A 25,623-nucleotide genomic window follows, 5' to 3' on the forward strand; every position below is an offset into this window, starting at 1 on the left:
TGTTACTTGCCAAGCTGTATACTTTAATAACTCATACAGATTAAAAAAATATATATATATCAATGTCAAATGTTCTGGTAATCGGAAGCTTACATATTAAAGTTCACATATAATATCATAATTACCTGTAAGTCAAGAAGCAGGGCAGCGGCATGCTCTGATAATTAAAACAACGCAATCAATATTATCTATAAATAATGAGTGTGCAAGGATCTGCCAGGTGATGAGCAAACATTTTGGCAGGGAGTAATGGCCACATATTGGTGTGGGCAGCAATGTCTTCATTAGGCCTATCCTATCGCTCCTTTCTCTCTCCCCATATCATCAAATCCAACAAGAATTTCCCAGACAAAAGCCTTCTGCTTAGCTTTTAAAGAATTAAACATCTATCTTATTAAATCCGTCATATTTCTCGTGCTCTACACATTGGTAGGTATGTGCCATGCAGTAGAAAAACTATCAGACAGGTGTCCAGGGACCTGAGTTTATGCCCACCTCTGACACGTAACCTTTTTTGTCTTTGGGCTTCCACTTCTATAAAACAAGGAGGTTAAATTAACCTTGATAATCCTTAGGCTTCCTTTACAGCTTTGAAACGGATGACTTCTACAATTAGAAATGCTGTCCCTCCTTAAATGCACAGTCTGGGTTGGTCCCATGTCAGAATTCTGAGAGATTAAAACTGTTTAAATAAGAAGGAATGTTCTTATTTGTATAACAAAAACCCTACTGCTTACATGTCTCAAAAATATCCACAGTCATGTCTAACATTTACAACGACACGCATAAAAATATTTAAGCACACTGAGCACTGCATACCCAACAATAAAACATTAAAGTGTGAAAAGGCTATTTCTGCCCTCCACAGAAATGTGTAAAATAGAAAATTTCCATATCCAAATGCGACATGTGATTCAGGACCAGAATGCAAAATCTGCACAGACACGCTATTAAAATGGGATCATTTCTGTGTATATCTTGTAAAGCCCTGTTGCTGTTAATTCCGACTCACAGCGACCTTATGGGGTTTCCAAGGAGCAGCTGGTGGATTTGAACTGTCAGCCTTTCATTTAGTAGCCGAGCTCTTACCCACCGTACCTTTTGTGTGCATAAACGCCCCCCCAAACCACAGCTGTCTAGTTGATTCTGACCCTTAGAGACCTTACAGGACACAGGAGAATTGCCCCATAGGGTTTCCAAGGAGTGGCTCGTGGATCCGAACTGCCAACCTTTTAGTTAGTAGCCGTGCTCTTAACCACTATGTCACCAGGGCTCCTTTGTGTATATTGTGTATATGGCTACCTTAAATCTCAGGCATGTTAGTAAGAAATAAACCACAATTAGAGATGGGCTGTGGCAGCTTGCAATTGGTTAAAGAAGAGAAATTATTCTAGTTTGCTGAGGACAATTCCTATTAATGTTTTACTTTCTATGTCATCATGGAAATAATTCATAAAGTTTATATTATATGACACCCACTGCCATTGTTATGTAACAGCCCTAAACAGATGTTTTGAGGGTACAAAACAACCACCACATCATCAAACTATAACAACAACATATGTCCAAGTCCTTTAAAACTTTAAGAATGGAGAAGGTTGGAGGGAGCAGTGGAGAGGGGAGAAGAAAGGGTGAAAAGTTCAAGATGATCATATACTAATATGTATGTCTTCAAAATACTCCACTGATCCTAGAAATTTCTGAAACTTTAAATCAACTACAATATTCAATTTGCAGATACTCCTCACCAAACCTGTCCCTGTCTTGCCCCAACCTATACATACATGCCAAAACACAGTATCTAGATTTCTATTATATATTTGGGAATAAAACAGCCAAGAAGATGACTTGGGAATGGTCACTCTGGGGATCTGATACCAGAATTTAATGGCTTCAAGCAAAAGGATCTCTGAAGAACAAAGGTCTGTCTTTATATTCAAGTCATTAACAAGCTGTATGTCATGGTTGTATCCTCTCACCATACTTATTCAATCTGTATGTTGATCAGATAATCTGAGGAGTTGAACTATATGAAGAAGAACACAGCATCAGGGTTGGAGGAAGGCTCAGTAACAACCTGTGTTATGCAGATGACACAATCTTGCTTGCTGAAAGTAAGAAAAACAACCAAACCCATTGTCATCGAGTTGATTCTGACTCATAGCGACCCTACAGGACAGAGTAGAACTGCCCCATAGAGTTTCCAAGGGGCACCTGGTGGATTCCAACTGCTGGCCTTTTGGTTAGCAGCCATAGCACTTAACCACCACAACACCAGGATTTCCTGCTGAAAGTGAAGAGGAGTTAAAGCACTTACTGATAAAGATCAAAGACCACAGCCTTCATTTCAGTACGGATTACAATTCAACATAAATAAAACAAAAATCCTCACAACTAGACCAATTGGTAACATGATAAACGGAGAAAATACTGAAGTTGTCAAGGATTTCGTTTTACTTGGATCCACAATCAACACCCATGGAAGCAGCAGTCAAAAAAATCAAACAGTGTACATTTGCATTGGACAAATTTGTTGCAAAAGACCTCTTCAAACTGTTAAAAAGCAAAGATGTTATTTTGAAGAAGAAGGTGTGGTTGACCCAATCCAATGTATTTTTAATCACCTCATATGTATGCGAAAGCTGGATATGAAGAAGACTGAAGAAGAACTGATGCCTCTGAATTACGCTTGTGGCAAAGAACACTGAACATACCCATGGACTGCCAGAAGAATGAACAAATCTGTCTTGGAAGAAGTACAGCCAGAATGTTCCTTAGAAGTGAGAAGAGTGAGACTTTGTCTCACATACTATGGACATGTTATCAGTGGAGACCACTCACTGCAGAAGGACGTCCTACTTGGTTATGTGGAGGGTTAACAAAAAACAGGAAGACCCTCAACCAGGTGGATTGACACAGTGGCTGTAACAATGGCCTCAAACATAGCAATGATTGTGCGGATGGTGCAGGACTGGGCAGTGTTTTGTTCTGTTGTACATAGGGTTGCTATGAGTCAGAATTGACTTGATGGCACCTGACAACAGAGGAAAAACTTCCACATGAGTAGGGCCAGCTGAAGCCTCTCCTCATTTTAACATTATTCCAAGAAAAATGCTACTGAATAGTTTTAAGTCTTCTTTATTCAACAATAAAGACTGGTTTGGTAGCTCTACCACAACTGCTGATGTTCACAGCCTGCCAACCCACTAAACCCTACAAGCGTCATTTATTTCCTATACATAACTTAATGGTATAGACTCAAGTCTTTTTATCTTTTGCTGAGGTTAAATACCTCACCTGAACAAATTTTACTTTAACTGATTGGGGTACTTGTTAACCCAACTTTACAAAATCACTCTTCTAATAATCATGTATAATGTTTGTGGATCTAACTGAAGTCAGAGAGCCAAGCTAGTATTGAACTTGGTATCTAATTTTACAAATTATCCTAAGCTTCTGTTTTTTGAGAAAGCAACAACCACTTTTCTTTCTCTATTGCTAGCATGATTATCTGCACTTTCTAAATTTTCAAGGCCAATGCACCAAAAAATAAGTGGTTATCGCTTTACCAGATACAGATGCTAGGTAACTCACTGGAATTATTCCTAGGCATGTGATTTACCATAATTTCACACACCAGCCTTAAGATTCACGTTAATATACATTATAGAAATTTTAGCTAACTCATGACCAAATAAAGTACACATATTAAATCCACGTATGCTCTTACTGAAGTTAATTTAGAAATATCTCCAGGTCAGTCTATAAGGAAAGTATTATCTCAACGCTTCAGTTAATGGTCTCCTACTAATTCTAGATCTGTACACAAACCCTTCTTCCCTGGGGCGGGTATCCTGACAGTTCCCTTCCTTACCTACCCACCTCAAACTGGGATTAAATACAGTTGATAAGTCCTCCTTCTGAACATTATACTATAAATATATCTCTTTAGATCAGTATCCACACTGCATTATATATTATATGTGTTTATGTGACATTATTTTATATGTGTGTGATATACAGTATTATTTTTGTGTGTGTATAGCCACACACACATCTCCCCTCAAGACAGTGAGCCCCCGAGGACAGAAACCATGTTGTATTTATCTTTCTAATCTAGTGCTTTTTACACTAGAACTATAAATAAATGTGCCTGAATAAATAAAATCTGAATCATCTCAAGGCTAGTAGTAAAATCCTTTTTGTTTTCATAGATTTCTTCTCTGGAGATAAAAATGGTTTATACTTACTAACCAAATAATGTGCTATGAATTATGGAGAAACAAGATATCCTTACTCTAATCCTCCATAAAGGAAAAGTGGAGAAAAGAGAATTTGTTATTTGCTCAGTGTTTCACCATTAAGCCACTGAGAAAGAGGCTGTAGGAACACAAAACAACTCCATACTCTATCCATTAGCTTCCGTTGTTCACTTGAGTGTTTCATATTCTCTGTATGTAATGAAGGTTCTTTGGCACAGTGTGCCTTGTGCTGAGAAGGAATATACAGTCCATGTAGTCAAGGAATGAGCCTGATTTTCTCCTTTCTTTCACATGATGACCATCAGCATCATTATGCTTTCAGCTTTCCAGGTCTGACAGGGAACAATATGCATTAGTGATTGTGAGAAACCACGAGCACTGCCCAGTTCGGAGGCAGTGTGTAAGCAAATGGTTACCTTCTCTGTGTTCCCTTCCCCCTCTGTGAAGAAGAAAAGCATAATATTTCACAACATCTCCAAGCTATTGTGAGGGTTAATTAGATTTAATGGAGGAAGGGAGGTGAGCTGATTTGGCACTATTCAAAGTATCATTATTTTGTATCTAAAAATAATCCTGACTTATAGGTATGAAATTAATTTGGAAGCTCAATCTGTGACAATCATCTTTCCATACTTAAAAAAAACAAAGTTTTTAATCAAAATCCCATTTAAGTGCAATTCAATGAAGAAAAATGGAGAATGAATTTTCATTCATCTCTCAAGTAATGCAATGGACAGTCTCATTTTTTCTTCCTCTTCTTTTTGCAGACACATTACATGTCAAAAAGTTGTATTTGTGGAATGAATATAAGCAAATAAGGATTTGAGAATACATTAATTTATTTAACAGTGAACATGAAAATTTTATTTTTCCTCTTAGTTGTCTTTTCAAAGAATCAACAGTCAAAATTTTGTGGCTGAAAAAACTATTTAGGTTATTCTTAATTTTTAAAATAAGAACCAGAGTCAGTTAAGGAAGGTTTTAGTACTGCCCAAATTAGAAACAAACAAAAACCCTCGATACTTAAGGCTATTTAAAACACACACACACACACACACACACCCCCCAAACCAAACCTGTTGCCATGGAGTTGATTTCGACTCCTAAAGAAAGTATCTAAGTAGTAATCAACAAAATTAATATAACAGATTAGTTATTAACTGTGAAAATCTTAATGAGAAATTGGGAGTGATATTTGAGAAAAATCTGGGCTATTGTGTAAAAAAATAGATCGCACTAAAAAGCCTACAGAATCTTCAATAAAAAGAACATTTTCTAAAAATGTAATGAATAGCTGATAATTCCAGAAAATAGTGCATCTCTCTTAGGAAAAACTGCATTCAGCTTCTCAAGAGAGAGGAGTTTTGGCTGGAAAGCGACTCTATCGGTATTTATCCAGAACTGTCCCAGGGAAAAGAAGGGTGTACATTCCAGATAAGAAATGTATTCACTATAGAAAAACAAGAATAATTTTCTTAGTTTTAACACTGCCCTATTAAAATTCCCCCTAAGACTTTCTAATATTCACAACTTAGACTGTACACTCACCAAGCAAACTTCTGATTATTCATTCGGTTTCCACGGACCCTCGATACTGGGGACTGATGTACCCTGTAGGCAGATGAGAGGAATCCAGTCACTGGTAAAGCATATTCCCAATTGCAAATGAAAAAAACAATGGCCTCCAGTTTATAAATCAATCTCTTTTAGATTTCCTTGATATAAAACCCCCCTGAAATCGATCACCTTCAGTAAATGGATACAATTAAATTTCTCTGCCTGCAAACCTACAGTCCATCTTTTCTTCTTTATCACTCTTAAGGTAACGTGTATTTTCCACAATGTTCTTTGTGAACACCCCCAAAGGCAGGACCACCATTTTTTATTGATTGATTGATTCACACTTTCCAACAGAAAGGTACTGAATACTTAATTTTTGTTAGGTATGAGGGTGGTTAAGAGTTACATAAGGTGTGGTGCCGACCTTCCATGAGCCCTCTTCAGTACTAGCTCCATCAGGGTGGGCAGTGCTAAGGGGCACAAAGAGACAGTCTAAATGCATACTCACTCAGCAACCCCTAGACTTAAAATGCTAGGAAGCAAGATAGCTTTATCTAACTGCACAGAAATAGAAATGTGAGAGTTGAGAGGAAGGAAGGGTGAGCAAGTATTTCCGAACAGAAAGGCCTTCTGGAAGTGATTCTCTAGAGCTGGGCTTTGAGAAAAGTGAAGCTGATTCAAAACTTCAACTAGATCATTTGGAGAAGTGAAGAACGAACTGTTATACAAGCTTCCAAGCTTGGAATCATCCACTGGAAATAATTTAAGGTTTCCATAACTGCTTTTTTAACTGCTGATATCTTCCACTCAGGGGCTAGCTGTTGAACCTCCACCTCTTCGTGGTTGCTACCTGGCAAAACAGCATGCCCTGCCTCCTGCGTCCTCGCTGCCAACTTTCTGCTTTGGTCTACCTTAGTAGGATTTATGAGATCTAGGCAGTCATCTAGCTTGTGTTATCTTTATTCTTTATGCCTCAGACATCTTACTGACAAGAAAAAGAAAGGGATTTTAAACCAGGCTTAATGTCAAATTAGAACCAACTGCTCCAAGGTTCATTAAAACCCCAGTCCCTAATAGCCATTCAAAACAAAACAAAAATCCAAACCCACTGCCATCGAGTCGATTCAGACTCATAGCAACCCTATAGGACAGAGTAGAGCTGCCCCATAGAGTTTCCAAGAAGCAGCTGGTGGATTCCAACTGCTGACCTTTTGGTTAGCAGCAGAACACCTAACCACTGTGCCACCAGGGCTCCTCCATAGCCATTAGCAAGTGAAAATCATTTCAAAACAGATAATACAGTTCCAGGTCCTCAGAAGAGCCAACCTCAGCCTTTCTGTAAATCCAGAGCTACAGCGCACTTTGCACTCTGAAGGCTTATTTCTTCCAACGTCCCTTATTAACATTCTTTTCCTCACAGCGCTTCTCAATGGCTGCTGCAGCTGAGCCGCTCAGCACAGATTTTCTGCTCGGCATGGGGGAGGGGGTGTTAATTATGCAGAAAGATGGAGAGAGGCCAGACAGCCCCTCTGGTGAACTGTCTCATTCAAGCACGGCCCACTTCCTGCTGTTTTGCAGCTACAAGGATCACCTGTTGGTCTTGGCATCTGGCCAAGCTGGGGCCTAGCGGAAATGACAGACTCAGCTAGAAACGAAAGCCAGCTCATATTCCAGTATCCCAAATTGGGGAGAGAGAGAAAAGATGCAATGAAAAGGCAAACGTATTATACAAAAGGTAGCCAGACTCATTTTTTTCTTTTCTTCTATTCTTTTTCTCCTTCTTTCTGTCTGTATGCTTGAAATATAATCCTCGAGGTAGACATCTGAGCCAAAAATATTTCTCCTTCTGACCTAAGCGAAAATGCAGGAAACCCTCCTGACCCTTTCCTACACCCCTGCTGGGGTGTCAGAGTCCTACTGCCTAAATAAGATTTTAAGGATTAACCAGCCTCAAATACTCACATTTCTTCTTTAACTCACTCTACGACCTTTAAATAGCTACTTCTTTCACTGCCCCCTCCTTGACCCAGAAGTAGAGTGAAACTGGGTTTCTATTCATCACGATATTTCCACCAGGTGGAGTTTGACGATCAAGTGTTCTCTTTTTGACAGTTACACACTAGCAAACGCCGATCACTGGATTCATGGGTGGAGAAAAATGGGCCTGTTTAAGCTATTATTACCATATTCACCAGGTATTTGTATCTTTTAACAAAATTTCATTGATCCATACATCAAATACTATAAGAAGATAATTTCTATAATGGTTTAGCAGTCTTCAAAGATTACTGAGTAATATTTTATTTCCAAATCAAACTTGTTTTGCATTCCAGCCACCAAAAAGTCTTTACTTCTTCATAAAGATATGCAGTGTCTTTGTGAGCTCAGTCTTTAAATTGTGACCCTTTTTAACATCGCCTTTCCACATACAGCTTCCTGTACTTCTTGCAGCCAGGCAGGTAGCAAAGTCAAACCCCAGTCGGGGAAAGCACCACCTCATCTCATGTCATGCATTATTCATGACCTCCTGATTCCTGCACCTGCATCTAGGCAGGAAGCTTGCAGGGAACGTTCATTATTCTTCTCTTACCCTCATACAGGCTCGTTTACTGCTTAGCCACTTTGTTCTGTAACTAAGGGTTTCAGGCCTTAGGACTAACCGCTGGATATGGAAAGGGGGAAAAAAATCACCGTGCTGAAGAAAAGGGCAATCTTGGTTGTTGTGAAACACGTATTGAATCTTACAATGTGCTCTTCTGAGACTGCCAGTTTATGTCAGATGGGTAGGCTCACATTTGGTGATTTACATTACATAGGAAAAAAAAAAGCTATATCATTAAGGCCATGTATACCAACTGTTCTATTTATATACACTTAGTCATCTGAACCAGGCAGCATGTTTATAATTTTACCCAATGCAGCGCTTAGTTTAGCTTTCTTGCTAAGCATTTAAGAATATTTTAGACATCTTAATACAAAAACTCTTCCTCCTTTGGGTATAAGTACCCAAAAACCTGACCCTCAAACACTGTATTTTAATGATTAACATTATAGCTAATCAAGATTATGTGATCACTGTTTTCCAGAACCTACCTAAAAATCTTTAATGCCTGGTGGCTGGCGGTGGGATGTGAAACCCAGATGCCCAGCTCACATTATTGAGCACTAATGAATTCCTGGAGTCCTGGTGGTGCAGTGGTTTAGAACTCAGCTGCTACCCAAAAGGTTGGCAGTTTGAATCCACCAGCCACTCCTTAGAAACCCTATGGGGCAGTTCTACTCTGTCCTACAGGGTTGCTGGGATACTGACTGCACTTTTTTTTTTTTTTACTAACTGCACCACAGGAAAGCTGTGACAGTTTAACTCCAATCTTACAACCTCCATTGAAATTAGGATGAAGTATTTAAGAGTGTAAACTGTGTAGCCAGCCTGCCTGGGATTCAATCCCAACTCTACCATTTACCAGCTGTGTCATTCTAGGGCAAGTTATTTTAACCTCGCTGTGTCTCAGTTCGGAAATTCTGGTGGCGTAGTGGTTAAGTGCTATGGCTACTAACCAAGAGGTCGGCAGTTCAAATTCACCAGGTGCTCCTTGGAAACTCTCTGGGGCAGTTCTACTCTGTCCTATAGGGTTGCTATGAGTCGGAATTGACAGCAGTGGGTTTGGTTTTTGGTTTGGTGTCTCAGTTTGGAAACCCTGGTGGTATAGTGGTTAAGAGCTACAGCTGCTAAGAAAAAGGCTGGCAGTTCAAATCTACCAGGCGCTCCTTGGAAACTCTATGGTGCAGTTCTACTCTATCCTATAGGGTGGCTATGAGTCAGAATCAACTCGATGGCAATGGGTTTTTTTTTTTTTTTTTTTCGTGTCTCAGTTCCTTCATCTATACACATGGAGGTACATAATAATGGTACCTACCTCCTAGCACTGTGAGAGTTAAATGACTTAATAGTTGTAAAGTGCATAGAATAGTGCTTGGCACCCAGGAAGCATTCAATACATGTTAGTTTTTACCATGAACAGTGATGACTAGAATAGAAAGAATGGGAAGATGGAACTGGAATGTTCAGCAAAATCCAGGGGACTGAGGTTACAAATGTGCTCTACAGAGCCTGCTGTCTTAACTACTATGCTTATATGGCTTTACCTTTAAAGGTGAGAATATAACCGAAATAAACAAACATAGAGTAATATTAAACAAATACTGTGGTTTACAAGGTATGGCTTACCCTCTGGCATCTCATTTTCCTGTTCTTTTTTGGAAGACCTAGCTTCTAGTTACTAAATTATATGGTATTCACCTATGCCCCATTCAAGAACAAGACAGTCATCACAGCAATACAAAAATCACCCCCATTTACTGAGCCCTTACTATATACCTGGTGGTGTAGTGGTTAAGTGCTATGGCTGCTAACCAAAAGGTCAGCAGTTTGAATCCACCAGGGTCTCCTTGGAAACTCTATGGGGGCAGTTCTACTCTGTCCTATAGGGTCGCTATGAGTCAGAATCGACTTGACTTTTTTTTGTTTGTTTGTTTACTATAAATAGTTTGTGCTCAACTGCTAACCTAAAGGTTGGTGGTTTAAACCCTCCCAAGGGCACCATGAAAGAAAGGCCTGGCAATCTGCTTCCACAAAGATTACAGCCAAGAAAACCCTATGGAGTAGTTCTACTCTATAACACACGGGATTACCATGAGTAAGAATCAATCTGATGGCAATGGGCTTGGTTTGGCTTTACTTGGAGCCCTGGTGGTGCAGTGGTTAAGAGATTGGCTGTTAACTAAAAGCTTGGCAGTTCAAAATCACCAACAGCTCCTTGAACCCTATGGGGCAGTTCTACTGCTATAGGGTCTATATAAGTCAGAATCGACTTGACGGCAAGGAGTATGGTGGTTTTTTTTTTTTTTTAGGTACCATATGTACTTTACATACATCATCTGATTTGATCCTCATATCATTATCATCTGCATTTTATCTTTGAGAAAGCAGGCTTTGAAGAGTTAGGTAGGGTCACACAGCTAGTGAACAGCCAAGTCAGAATTTGAACATTACAGGATTTGTCCTACTCCTGATTACCATCCAATATTTACACACACACACACACACACACACACACACACACACACACCTTCCACCCTACCTCAGAAGATGTAACAGAATGAAATAGTACCGGGGGCTTAATTGGGAGGTCCAGCAATTATTTAAGCCCAATTGAAGATTCTGTAATGTAAGTGGATGCAAAGTGAAACCACTGGTTTTCCTGGCTTAGAATCGGCAGTGACCTCAATAATAAGCATGCAGATGCTTACAAGAAATACAGCCATAGTAATATATTTTGTTCACCCTTCAATTGTTTATGCAAATTTCTCAACATTAGTGCTAGTTTCCAGTAGACTGAAGAATTGATGCATATGAATTATGGTGTTGGCAAAGAATATTGAATACCCAGAAGAAGGAACATATCTGTCTTGGAAAAAAATAAAGCCAGAATGCTCCTTAGAAGCAAGGATGGCAAGATTTTGTCTTATGTACTTTGGACATGTTATCAGGAGGGACCACTCCCTGGAGAATGACATCATGCTTGGTAAACTGGAGGGTCATAGAAAAAGAGGAAGACCCTTAATGAGATGGATTGACACAGTGGCTACAAAAATGAGCTCAAACATAGCAATGATTGTGAGGATGGTGCAGGACCAGGCAGTGTTTGCCTCTGTTGTACATGGGTTGCTGTGAGTGGGAACCAACTTGGCAACACCTAACAACATTTTAATCATAATGTACCACACGTAGAAATTTTAGATGGTAGAAATTAGTCCTACCTATATCCACTTCCTCACTTCCCATTTTCTCTAGAACTTAAGCCAATCCAGTTTGTGGCTCCACCCCCTGAAAAAACTATTCTTTACACGGTCATCAATAGCCTCCATGTTTTCAAATCTAATGGTTAATTCTCAGTCCTCATTGTCCTCAAATTCTCAACGGAACTGACATAACTGATCACACCATCCTTGAAACAGCTTCCTTTACTCAGCATCACTGATGTTCTCTGGTTTTCCTTTTCTCCTCTTTGTCCTCTGCTTGAACCTCCTCCTCTTACCCTTTTGAACTCTAAATGTCGGTGTGGCTCAGGGTCACCTTCATATGACCTTTTCTCTTCCCTGTTTAAATTCACTTCCCAGCTGCAATATTCTCTTATATAGTTACCCTCACTCTCTTGGTGTTACTATCCTGTCTAAAGGTCTTATACATCATTTACATAATAATCACTCCCAAATTTCTATCTCCAGCCCTCAATTTTCTCTGAATGCTAGACTCACAGTTCTCAATCTCAACATTTCCAGAAAAAAGTGTTCTTTTTCATATCATGCCAATCTCAAAAATGATAGTATTATTCACCCAGGTGCTCAGGCCCAAAACCTTAGAGTAATATTGAGTTCTTTCTTTCTGTCATATCCTACATGTTAGAGAGACTGCTTAATGCTGAGAAAAGTCAGAATAAACTATTCTTTCATGGAATAATAAAATTTTTCTTGTAGGTCATTAGTAATCTAGTAAGATTGGAAATTGTATATAGAGATTAGTAATTGTTATGTACAAATACTATTTTTCTCTTTCCAAGTTCAATTTTTTCCTACCTTATGTCATAAAATTATTAGCTCATACATTTATTCATAAGTAGTTCAAATTGTTGAATATTAATATATACTTAAATAGCTCAGTTTACTACACTTGTAGAAGAAAATACTAATCTAGGAATAATTCCACTTATTATTAAATACCAGAATTTTCTTGATGCAGAGCCACATGGAAGATAATTGAAAAATAACTGTTGGTATTGCCTCTTTCTTACACATAACTGTACTGAACACAAGTTTTCATGATTATTTATGTTAATTTAGATGTTTTTATTTTAATATATATAATCCTACACTTAAAAACATGAGAGTGGATCCAGTGTTTAAATTAAGTGGGCCCTGCTTATTCTTAACTTTTTCTCAAGCCGGTGATTACATGACCATTATGAATGTCTTAGGCATCTGGGTGGCACAAATGTTTTGAGCTTGTCTGCTAACCCAAAGGTTGGCAGTTGAACCCACCCAGTGGCTCCAGAGGAGAAATGACCTGTGAAAATCCCCCCATAAAGATCACAGCCTAGAAAACCCTGGCAGTTCTACTCTGTCACTTTGGGTCACTATGAGTCAGAATCAACTTGATGGCACCTAACAACAACAACAATCCATTTTTCTCACTGCAGCCATAGTGATACTCTTAAAAAACAAACTTTTTCTTTTTTTTTCATTACCTTGTCCCTTTAGTGGCTTCCCAATGCTCATGAAATACACTCAAATCTCAACATGGCTTAAAAGCTTATTATCGGTCAACTGACCTCAAGGGAGGTGGGCTAAGCCAATCATTCATGACTACATAATAAAACTAATAAAGACTTTGGACACAGAAGCTCTATGGGCTTCTTTGGACATGGAAACTCTATGGGTTTCCTGGCTGGTGAAAGACATCGATGCACACGAAGGTAGCCCTTTGTTTGGGACATGAAAGCTTTGTGCTGGGAACCCTCCCAGACCTTGTATTATGGGTCTGTTCATTTGCATCCTTTTTCCTACAGTAAAACTTCAATTAAGTAGAGGGGGGAAAAAAAAGCCTAGGCTCCTGCCTGCCTCTCTAGCTTCATTTTCCAACAATATTCCTCTTGCTTTCTGTGATCCAGTTACCCTGGCTTCCTTTCAGTTTTTGTGTCTCAGCTCAGTGCCTTTGCAAGTGTTATTCTTTCTATTTAAACTCTCTTACCAGGCTGCCGGAAACCCTGGTGGTGTAGTGGTTAAGTGCTACAGCTGCTAACCAAGAGGTTGGCAGTTCAAATCCACCAGGCGCTCCTTGGAAACTCTATGGGGCAGCTCTACTCTGTCCTATAGGGTTGCTATGAGTTAGAATTGACTCGACGGCAGTGGGTTTGGTTTTGTTTTTTTTGGTACCAGGCTGCCAGGACCTTCACCTAGTAAACTCTTACTCATTCTGCAGCTCTCAGCTCAACTATCACTGCACTTTAACTGACTCACCAAGCCAGATCATGTCTTTATATTACATACTTTCATTATTCCCTGTGTTTGTCCTGCATAGTACTTTTCAGGATTTAATTATATACAGGTATGATTCTGGTGAAAAGGAGAAACTATTTAACTCATGACTATATTCTCAGTTCCAGACCTTATGTCTGGTACAAACTAGATTAAAAATGACAAATTATTAAATTCTACTCCATGCATACAATGGAAGTGATGAGAACTTGTAAAAGCCTTTCTATTTTTCCTAGGATTTGCTCTTTCAATAATCTTCAGGTATTATTGACAATTAAGATGGAAAAACAAAATCTTTGTGTATGGCAAAGAATAAAGTGGAAGAGAAGGTAAATGACAAGTGATATGGTCTGGGTCTAAGGAAAGCTTTGGCCCCACGGGAGCTGGGTTTTTTGGACTTCATCAGCTCATGTCCAGAACTGTCTGGGAGCAGGAAACATCCTGAGTTAGGGGGCCAAGGTAGAAGTGCCCTTCATGTCCCTCACTTCTGAAGAAATTAATGGAAGAATAGTGGGCATTGGTGGAAAAATTGGTAAAATCTGAATAATTTCGTAGCTTAGTTAAAAAGTTATGCCAATGATAATTTTCTGGTTTGAATGACTGTTCAATGATTATGTAAGATATTAACATTAGGTGGAGTTGGGTGAAGGATATATGTGGATTCTCTATACTATTTTTGCAGCTTTTCTCTAAATCCTAACATTATTTCAAGATAGAAAGAATTTAAAATGCCATTTATTAGTTAGGATAAGAAGAGAAGCAATACAGACCTTCTAGGAATTGTTTTCTGGCTTTTACTAATGTATGTTTGCATTATCTTTGATATTATTAGTGACATTCATTTTATATGTGTTTACAAATATATATCTGTTTACACACACTCTGTCATTTAGTAATAAACTCATTGATACTATCACTTCCACCTTCATGGTTTTTGCCTACATTGGATACAGAATTATCAGTAAAAAATGTTGAAGAGTTGTAGAAAAGACAGAAAAAAAGATGAAGAACAAAATGTTTAATGGTTAATAAAATTTAACGCTATGGTGAAATTTGGGGGAGAAAATTCAGATTTTTTCTACAGTGTAATATAACCTGTATTGTGGAATTGACATTTATCCTAGTAATACAGATTCCAAATTTCTGCTATGACCTGAGATGCCCTGATAATTGCTTCAATTTTCAACTTCACTTTGCACGTATATAAAAGTCTGAAATAATATTTCTTCAGTGCTGAGTATATGGCGCATTAAGGTTTGTGACCTTTAATACATGAAACTGAAATGCTTTCATTTAGCCGTTAGTGTGGACTGAGTTGAGGGAATTGCATGAGTTGGTAGACACTCTTACTCCTAGTTATTCTCTTAGTCCCTCTGGTAATGCCTTTACCTGGTGAGCTCTGATGAGAAAAAGTAGTTTAAGGAATTATTTCCAAAGCTTTTGCTCTCTGACTGCATTAATTTTGAGATGCCTCATTTAGGCTAAAAAGAGGGGTAAAGCTCAAGTATGTAACATGGGCATTTTGTCATCCCAAACTGCATTTCACAATTTAGCATTCTCTTAAGCAGGTGTTACAGCTCACTAGGCTGTACCATTTTTTCCTTGGACTAGGACAAAATTTTATATCATTTGGTTTACAGATATAATGAAAATGACATACTAGACTCTAAAGATGATAATCCAGCTAAAAGGAGAAAATGTAGCTTACATTTCACTTATAATAAAATTTTCAATGCCAGAAAAAGCCCCAATCTGGTAATTAAATGTAACCATTGTTTTTAATTATTTTAAATAACTTGTTTAAGAGCAATGTGTGTATATATGTATGTATATTTTAAATGCTGATTTATTTTTTTCTTTAAGTGGGCACCATATAAACCAAAGGAAATGGTATCCAAGAGATGGAGTCAGCACTGAATCATAAAGTAGTCTCATCCTTAGACAGCTACGGAGGCAGTGTTTTCACTGCCAATACTGACAGCCAAGAAGCTTGGAAAAATCCAAGGCAAAGGAGCTGGAAACTCACTTAGCAGCTTATGCAGAGACATTTTATTTCAGAAGTTGACATTCAGGGCCAAAAGCTGCTAAACACACCAATCAGTATCTGTAGGGCTAGAGGTGCTTATGGAGACTGGCAAGAAGTATATGAGGTATCATGCGCCAGCCTATCAATAGGACTGGACAAACAGCAATGCGCCTACCACGTCAGCACTTCCAAAATGCACCAAGCCTCCTACAATTGACTGACCTTGTTTAAACTTGTCCGAATTCACCATTCCCTCCTCTGCCCCACTTCCAGCCACCTGCGTTCTCTTTCCACTGCTTCATGTGGCACAGGCCAATGAGAGTACAGTGTTTAGCCTACACAAAACATGTATGAGCTATTATTGTATTAACAAAATAGCCAAATCAAAGCACATCTAGTTCAGTCATTCTGGTTGTTTTTTAATTTGATACAGATCACTACATCATTGTCTGGTTGCCTACAGAGCACCCTACAATTACTATGATTAAAAAGGAAAAAAAGATAAATAGGAAAGAACTGATTAAAACATGTTGAGCACTACTGTGTTCAATGCACTTCCCAACCAACTTAGGTAATTATTAAGGAAATCTAAGCTGGGGCCTCTGACCTTAATGAAGACTGTAGTTCAGTTGGGTACATTTACAAGAGTGTGGGAAAGGTTAAATTAAACTGTAACAATATAAGTTTAAGAGCACCCAATCTCCAAATAAAAGAGATGTCACAAGACTGTAGATAACTAAATAATAAAGAGATAACGGAAACAGTTTTTGGAATTCAGAGGAGAGAAAAATCACTTCAAGCTAATGGTGTACGATTTGGGCTGGTTCTCAAAAGATACAGCTTTTGCACAGGCACAGAGAAGCAACCAGGTATGCAGCTGAAGAAAGAACTTTGAGGAAAAAGAAAGAGGTGGGGAAGATGAGCTGAACATGTGAGCACCCCAGTTGGAAGAAAGAGTTCATGCAAACATGTGCAGCTCAGAAGGTGAGATGTCTTTGATGACTGGCGATAGATGTTTTGAGATTTCTTTGGAAAGTGAAAAGCTTCTGGAAGATTTCTGATGAGAGGAGCCATGCAGAGAATGTAGTATCACCTAAGAATTCATCTGCAAGTGGTGTGCAAAATGCCTGGGAATGAAGACAACTAATAGCTAGAGAATCTTGATGCTACTGCAATAGTTCACATGCAAAGAAACAGTCTAAGCCAAACGGTTTTGAGGGAATGGAGGGGAAAGAATAGATGAGCTAACAAGAAGGACTGGCAAAACCTGTTGACACTGGCTATCAGAAGATAAAGGGAATAACAAAAATTTTGAGACTAAAAGTATGGTGGAAAACATGGTTTTGATTTTAGGCAGCTAGAAATAAGACAGCAGCTCAGGAGGGAGGGTGGGCTTTAGAGAAATGGATTTAATTTTCGTAAATATAGAGGGGAAAGCTGCAGGTGAAAAAGTGGGTGAGGTTTCTAAAAGGAAAACTATATAGACAGAGGAGTATGAGGATTCTGACTCTGACATACTTTATAGATGGGTGCAAGAAGAAAAGGAAGAATCAAGGAATCAGAAGCAAAAGTCAGTAAAACAAGAGGAAAACCTGTAGTAAAAAGATCATATCAGAACCAAAAGGAGTCACTGTCAAATTTTCTATAAAGACCAGGAGTGAGAATTGAGAAAGGACCATTACACAGGTCAACTAGTGGTCAGGCTGCAGAAGGTCAAGGCTTCAAGGTGGTGATAAAATAGGGAATGTTGGAACAGAATACTTGTTTGAGAAGCCTTTCTAGGAAAGAAAACCCTGGTGGCATAGTGATTAAGTGCTACGGCTGCTAACAAAAAGGTCAGCAGTTTGAATCTACCAGGCACTCCTTGGAAACTCTACGGGGCAGTTTTACTCTGTCCTATAGGGTCACTGGAAACCCTGGTGGCGTAGTGGTTAAGGGCTATGGCTGTTAACCAAAGGGTCAGCAGTTCAAATCTGCCAAGCGCTCCTTGGAAACTCTATGGGGCAGCTCTACTCTGTCCTATAGGGTCGCTATGAGTCAGAATCAAGTTGACAGCACTGGGTTTATAGGGTCACTATGAGTTTTTTTTTTTTTTTATGAGTTAGAATCAACTCGAAGGCAATGGGTTTGTTTTTTTCTTTTTTTTGGTCTATGAAAGAAGAGAAATAACTGGAATAGCTAGATGGGTAAAAGAAGTCATTTGTTTTTTCTTTTTCTTCTTTTTAAAGAAAATGGAAGCCAAAATTCTACATGTTAGGCGGAAGGAGCCAACTGAAAAGGAGAACCTGAACACGGTAGAGAGGAAAAAAACAGTAAAGAATCCTAGAGGGGTGGAGGAGGCATAGCCATGTTTCATAATATGCAGCAGTTACAAATACACAAATATTTTCTTAAAAGTGACAGCCTACCGTAAACTTTGTACCATGCTGAGCCCCGGTGGCACAGTCGTTAAGAGCTCAGGCTGCTAACCAAAAGGTCAGCAGCTTGAATCACCAGCCACACCTTGGAAACCCTATGGGACAGTTCTATTCTGTCCTATAGGGTTGCCGTGAGTTGGAATCAACTCGATGGTGATGGATTTTTTTTTTTTTTTAGGAGTTCTACTAGACATTCTCACGTACTCACACACAACCAGTGACATAGGTATCATTATTCCACTCTGCAAATGAGAAAACTAAGCTCATAAATCTATATTCCCAGCCTGAGGTCACACACCAAAGTTGAAACTCAAGTCTCATGCTGCACTCTTACACAACTTCCTAGTCTGTTTATTTTATAAGCAAAGAATTAAGTATATTAAAAAAAATGTTAAGTGGAGATAAGCAAGAATATCACAGTATATAGCAAAAGTTAGTTACTGACAGTTTTGTATTTCCCCAACAATGATGTTGTCTGCCATTGCCCTATAAACTGCAAGCATTATGTTTCTAAGTAGTCATGAGGTATTCTGGGCTCTTTAAGTGACCACCTAACTTGTGTATAAACATATTACTTATAATATACATATTAGTCTGCATATATCATTCAAATTATTTTATATTGAGCTTTCACAATACACAGATTTCTTAGGTGGTCTGGCCAAACCCCAGTAAAATGCATTTAACACTATTATTCAATAAGTGAGATTATAACTGTAGAAGTCTGTAAGTAAAACCATCTTTTAAAAATTCTCCAATTTTTGGGAACATCTAGCTCAACTGGCATAACACAGTTTATAAAGAAAATGTTCCACATTCTACTTTGGTGAGTAGCTTCTAGGGTCTCAGAAGCTTGTGAGAGACCATCTCCACTGGTCTCATCCTGTCGGGAGCAAAGGAGAATGAAGAAAACCAAAGACACAAGGAAAGATTAGTCCAAAGGACTAATGCACTACAACTACCACAGCCTCTACCAGACTGAGCCCAGCACAACTAGATGGTGCCCGACAACCACTACTGACTACTCTGACAGGGATCACACTAGAGGATCCCTGACAGAGCTGGAGAAAAATGTAGAACAAAATTCCAACTCACAAGAAAAAAAAAAAAAAAAAGACCAGACTTACTGGCCTGACAGAGTCTGGAGAAACGCTGAGAGTATGGTCCCTGGATACGCTTTCAGCTCAGTAATGAAGTCATTCCTGATGTTCAGCCTTTGGCCAAAGATTAGACAGGCCCATAAAACAAAATGAGACTAAAGGGGCACACCAGCCCAGAAAGGCAGGAGGGGACAGGAAAGCCGGTAATAGGGAACACAAGGTTGAGAAGGGAGAGTGTTGACATGTTGTGGGGTTGGTAACCGATGTCACAAAACAATGTGTACATTAATTGTTTAATGAGAAGCTAGTTTGTTCTGTAAACTTTCATCTAAAGTACAATAATAATAAAAAGAAAAAAAAATTCTGGCATTTTTTTTGTTGGCACTACTCTCCCTCAATCATCGTCACTAGAAAATGTAGATGGACAAACGGCCATAAAGTAGAATTAACCCACATTTAAATCCACCAGTCCTGATATGTCCTCTTAAATAATCACAACAAACTGAATTTACAAAATATGATTAGAGCAGTTTGCTTAAATTTGTAGTCCCTGATTAAATACAGATGATATGCAAAATAATCTGGGCCTTGAAAGTGGCCACAAACGCAGTCTTTACTGAGCCCCTGAGATATCTGCTGAAATTAGAAGAATCAATGTAGAATCAAATTCAATAAAAATTTCATACAATAATACCCAAAGCACAGGCCTAAAAACTGCATATTACTAGAGCATAATATAGAAATATCATGATTAGGAAAAAAAAAATGATAAAATTAAACTAAGACCAATTGATGTTTTCATTCTTGCCTTTCTACCCTGGAGGTACGAGAGCCTATAATAAAGACTATCTCAAAACAGCCAACTTCCAGTTTGTACATAACTAGGAAGTTCATCATGAAGAAATGTTTAAAGGCTTAATTTCAGAATAAAAAGTAATCAGAGCGCTGTGATATCCTGTTAAATGGCAAGAGAAACTTAAATCATTGTAGCTGTAACAGACTGTATTCTATAAAAACTCCAGAGTAACCAATATTTTGGAAACTAAATATTAAACCAATTACACAAATTATCTGCTGATTAGGAAGTATGACCCATGGTTAAGAGGTGACTTTAGTTTTTTTTTCTTTTTATGACTTTAGTTTCTTTTTAATTTTGTGTTTGTACACTTTCAAATTTGGGGTTGATTGCATATCAGATGAATGGCCGGCATGGGAGTCAAAAATGATTACCGTATTTATGTTTGGGGCTCTAATTCACCATGCCATCTCCTAATTGTGGCCGTGTTTACAAAAGTGCGGTCAATCCAGACAGGGCAAAACAGGGGTGAGTTGAACTGATTTACTGTATTCCATATGCATAGCAGTGCCAAAGAGTGGGACCTTGAAATTCCCTTCCTCTCACCTAGGTGTCATTATGCTAAACACATGTTTGCTTCCCAGCTTCAATCATTTACACCATGCAAAGCAAATTATGATGGATTAAGCTATGGCTTTTTTAGGCAACAGCATGACCAACATAAGAGTTCAAGGGCTTCAAAAACTGAGTATTTCTATTTTGCTCACGTGAATTATCGTATAATGCAGTGTAGTCTCATGAGGGTCTGTACCGTATTTTTATGCAAATAACACGCACCTTCTGCATTTGTTTGCTGGTCTTGCCCCCCCCCCCATGAGCTATTTTCATAAGAGCGTACTATAATTTTTTTTTCCCCCAGCAACATGTGGAAGAGGATTGGTACGGCAGCGCTTATGATGGTGCCTCACGGTGGGGGGGTGGGGGGGTGGCTGGTCAGCAAAGCAACACAGAAGGTGTGCGTTATTTGTATAAAAATCCGGTATACACCCTAACTTTTTGCCTTGCCTATGAATTAATCCATAAGTATGTAATTTGAAAATATATTTTCACAATATTAAAACTATGCCATCCTTTTCCTCCTATTATTTTTCATACAATCTTAACATTTTCTTGAACTTGAACATTTGCTCTGTAAACCGCACACAGGTCTAAAGCAGATAAATCCTTAATATCAGCTATCAAATATCAAACTTCTCCACATATACATATATATATGTTAATTTCACACCACCTCCAATATAACAAGTTCACAAAACAGTACTATATTTACTTGGATTCCCAACAACAACTTTTAAAATGTCATCAACATTTTTATTTCTGATAGGAAAAGCCTGATTTAAATCACTTCTGTTTATTAACATTCTTTCCCTGGCTCTACAAATATTCTGAATTGGCTCTCTTTTAAATAAAAGAATAATTTTTTTTAAAAAGGTCACGATTTCTCTTTCTTCTTTCACAGCATCAGTTTTGCAATGGGTATCTACATCTGACTCAAATTCTTATTTTTTACCTTTTGTGATCTGCCCTCTACCTCGACTACGTCAGTTCTGGCTTTAATTTGGTATAAACTCACTACAATAATTAGCCTTGTTGATTACCCACTACCCTTACCCCAGACCTGAAACTTGCCCTTCTCTTAGCTTCCACGTCTCCATGTTATCCTCACCCCATTCCCCCAAATCTTTGACAGATGCTTCTCCAACTCCCTCTTTAGCTCCTCTTCTCCCCTTAGTTTCCATGGGCATTCATTAAGGTGGCCCAAACCAGAGTCCCTGAAAGTGGCATCTTCAGCTCTAATCCTGCTCAAATTCTAAATTTTGCATTTATTTCCAACTCCAGACTAGACATGCGTACTTAGCTATCCCACTGCCGATACAAACTATTTCTAAACCAAATCCGTCTTCTCTCCATTACCAATCCTCTATTCATTTCCATTAGTAAAATGAGTATTTTTCAAGTCATCAGAGTTTAGAGCCTTGAAACTATTCCTGACTCCCTCTCTCTTGTCCCTTATCACCAGTATCACTTGTTGATTCACTCTGACATTTGTCAACTATCCTTTATTTTCTACTGCCCTTACAATTCCTCAAATGAGGTAGTTATACCTCATGTTTAGTACACTAATGCCCCTTGGATACCATGCCATGTATGACTTCCTGTCCCTTCCAAACCACCTTACTACTAATGGATGTGTCATCTGGGCAGATACTGGAAGTTGTCACACTTGCATTATTCTACCTCTATTTAGCTGCTGCCCACCTGTCAGTGGAAGCTTGTATGTTGCTATGATGCAGAACAAGTTTCAGCACAGCTTCCAAACTAAGACAGTCTAGGAAGAAGGGCTTGACAATCTACTTCCAAAAATCAGCCAATGAAAACCCTATGGTTTCCCAGAAATAAAATTAAGGAAAGCTCTATAAATCATAATAGTCTGATCTGCAACTGATCTTGAGGATGGCACAGGACAGGGCAGAATTTTGTTCTGTTGTACATGCGGTTGCCATGAGTTGGGGATCAACCCAATGGCAGCTAACAACAGCAGAGAAGAGAGCCTAGGAAGCTAAAAACTACATTTCCCAGAGGTACTTGCAACTAAGCCTCTACACATGAGCTACCTTCCACCAATCAGAAGCAAGGCAGAAGTGAGCAACGGGAGGAGGAGGCCTGTGCAAGGAGGTGGGGTCTCTGGCAAGGACGTCAGCACAGGCAGAGGAGCTTCTGTTAAACCAACTACACAAATTATCTGCTCATTAGAAAGTGTGACCCAGTGATTGAGAGGTGACTTATGTTTCACATTTTCAAATTTGGGGTTGGTTCAAATTTAGAGGTGCAACTGGTGGGCGGGAGTGGTAGAGGTGTTTCACTAGAACTGTCCTCTGACTGCTCCGTTGGCATCTAATGCCATTTGATAACTCCCTTTCACCATAAATTACTATGGTAGATTCTATTAACAACAACTAAGAACCCCAAAACTTTAGGAACTACTTGCCTTATTATAGCAACTCTCTGTTCAATAACCATCTAGGGGGTTCCTGATGCTACAGAATAAAGCTCAGGCTCCTTAACATGACATTAAAGACCCGCACATTGTGGCCTAACCCACTAGTGCTCTTTGGCCCCATTTTTCTGTACTACCCTTTACCTCTAGGTTTATTTTTCTACTACAGGGTTTTAGCTTATACCATTTCACTCCTTGGAAATGCCTCTCTCTTTTGCCTCTGACATATAAATTCTAGGTATTTGTCAAAGCACAGAACGAGCCCCATCTCCACCACGAAAGCCCTCCTTGGGAATCTCAGGCAGGAATGATTTCTCTCTCTCCACTTCTCTAAACAGACATAATATATTATTTTGTCAAAGTATATATTTTTCTTCTGTTTTGTGTTCTTAGTAATTTCTTGTATATATTTACAAGTTTTATATCTCATATTTTAATTCTTGAGGAATATAAATGGTAACACCTATAATAATAACCATATAGCTAATTTAGGGAGCACCTACTATTTGCCAAACCCTGGTGGGATTGGGAAACCCTGGTGGTGTAGTGGTTAAGAGCTATGGCTGTTGACCAAAAAGTCAGGAGTTCAAGTCCACCTTGGAAACCCTATGGGGCAGTTTTACCCTATCCTGTAGTGTTGCCATGAGTCGGAATCAACTTGACAGCAACCGGTTCGATTTTTTTTGGTGGTGGTGTAGTGATTAAGAGCTACAGCTGCTAACCAAAAGGTCGGCAGTTCGAATCCACCAGGTGCTCCTTAGTAACTCTATGGGACAGTTTTACTCTGTCCTATAGGGTCACTATGAGTTGGAATAGACTGGACGGCAATGAGTTTTTTTTTTTTTTACTGTTTGCCAGGCACTCTTTTAGGCATTTATTTCATCTCTCATCATTTTAACAACCATGTGGAATTACTGGCGCATTTTACAGATGATGAAATAAACTCAAAGATGTTATATAGCTTGATCAAGGTCATGGAATTGGTGAGAGAAGCAGGACTTGTACTCAGATCTATAGATGCTCAGGCTGTATTCTCTCTAGGGTAAAATATAGCTCCTTTCATGGAGCTAGCACTCAACAAATACTTTATCCAACTACTGGTGGAATAAGTAAGTTCACTTTTTAAATGAACATTTCTTGAGAACTTACTGTTTGCCATGCTCTCTGCTGAGCAGGGAAGGATTTCCCAATAAGCAAGGTATGCACAGGCTTACTTGTGCTTGCTTACTTATCTATAAAAACCACCCAGTGCCGTCGAGTCGATTCCAACTCATAGTGGCCCTATCTGACAGAGTAGAACTGCCCCATAGAGTTTCCAAGGAGCGCCTGGCGGATTTGAACTGCTGACCCTTTGGTTAGAAGGCATAGCACTTAACCATACACCACCAGGATTTCCTACTTATCTATAGTGCACACTTTCACATGGGTTTCACCTCACCACGTGCAACTGTGCACTACAGATTAGTAAGTAAACACAATTAAGCCCGCGTGTACCTTGCTTACTGGTTAGTCCGTTCCTGCTGCTGGGCACTTTACAAGCGTTGTTTCATTTAATCCACTCAACCACTGTGTGATTTAGGTGCTTTACATATTTTAAAGGTTGCAAAAAAAAAAAAACCACAGTGCAATTTAGAGAAGTTAAATAAGTTATCAAGGTCATAGAAGTGGTACCAGACAGTTCTGGGATATGCACCCAAGTGTGTGGCTCCAGAGCTCATACACTGGGCAGCAACTACTTCTGTTCTCACACATATACTGATTCAAATGGGAGATCATTCAACGAAAAGGATCATGGAAAACAGTTTATTTTCAAGCAAAACAAAGTACAGTATATTTTGTTTATTCTAAGAGCCATCATGATTACTGTGACAACTTTAGGATTTCTAGTTTGCAGGAGCTACAAATAACCAAAGAACTGAGCATCTGAAAGGAAGTCAGGGAAACGAGGGCTAGGAATAGCAAAAGGAACCTGGGGAAAAATACTATCAATGGAAAAGAGAGAATGACGACGGACATTTCAGTGCTCCCATACTAATCCACATATATTTTATTTAATAAAAACAATTACTGGCTAAATCCTCAAGGCACGCTTGTTTTGGTTCCTTCCTGAAAAGCGATTCTTTCCCTAGTTAACTTATTTTAATACGGAAAATTGTAGTTGGTTGTTTATTGACTTTTATAATAAATCTTCCCTTGTAAAGCTTTTACTATAGAAAATTTGGCTAATGCCGACAAGTGTATTTGTTTTTGCAACTCACATATAGCTAAAATTATTTCAAGTCTTTGCTTTCAAAGCAACTGAAGTTGAAG

At 38.8% G+C, this 25,623-nt stretch overlaps 1 protein-coding gene across 4 annotated transcripts in view; it reads right to left on the bottom strand.

Annotated features, from left to right (window-relative positions):
* KLF12 (KLF transcription factor 12) overlaps positions 1-25,623 on the bottom strand; it is a 493,194-nt gene that overhangs the window by 73,747 nt on the left and 393,824 nt on the right. For all 4 annotated transcript variants that reach the window (XM_049853071.1, XM_049853072.1, XM_049853074.1 and 1 more), the window contains one exon: positions 5,811-5,873. In XM_049853071.1, the coding sequence (XP_049709028.1) occupies positions 5,811-5,873 (63 nt within the window). The remainder of the gene's footprint in view (positions 1-5,810; positions 5,874-25,623) is intronic.

This window comes from Elephas maximus, chromosome 14 (genome assembly GCF_024166365.1).
Source record: "Elephas maximus indicus isolate mEleMax1 chromosome 14, mEleMax1 primary haplotype, whole genome shotgun sequence".
Classification (NCBI taxonomy): domain Eukaryota; kingdom Metazoa; phylum Chordata; class Mammalia; order Proboscidea; family Elephantidae; genus Elephas; species Elephas maximus.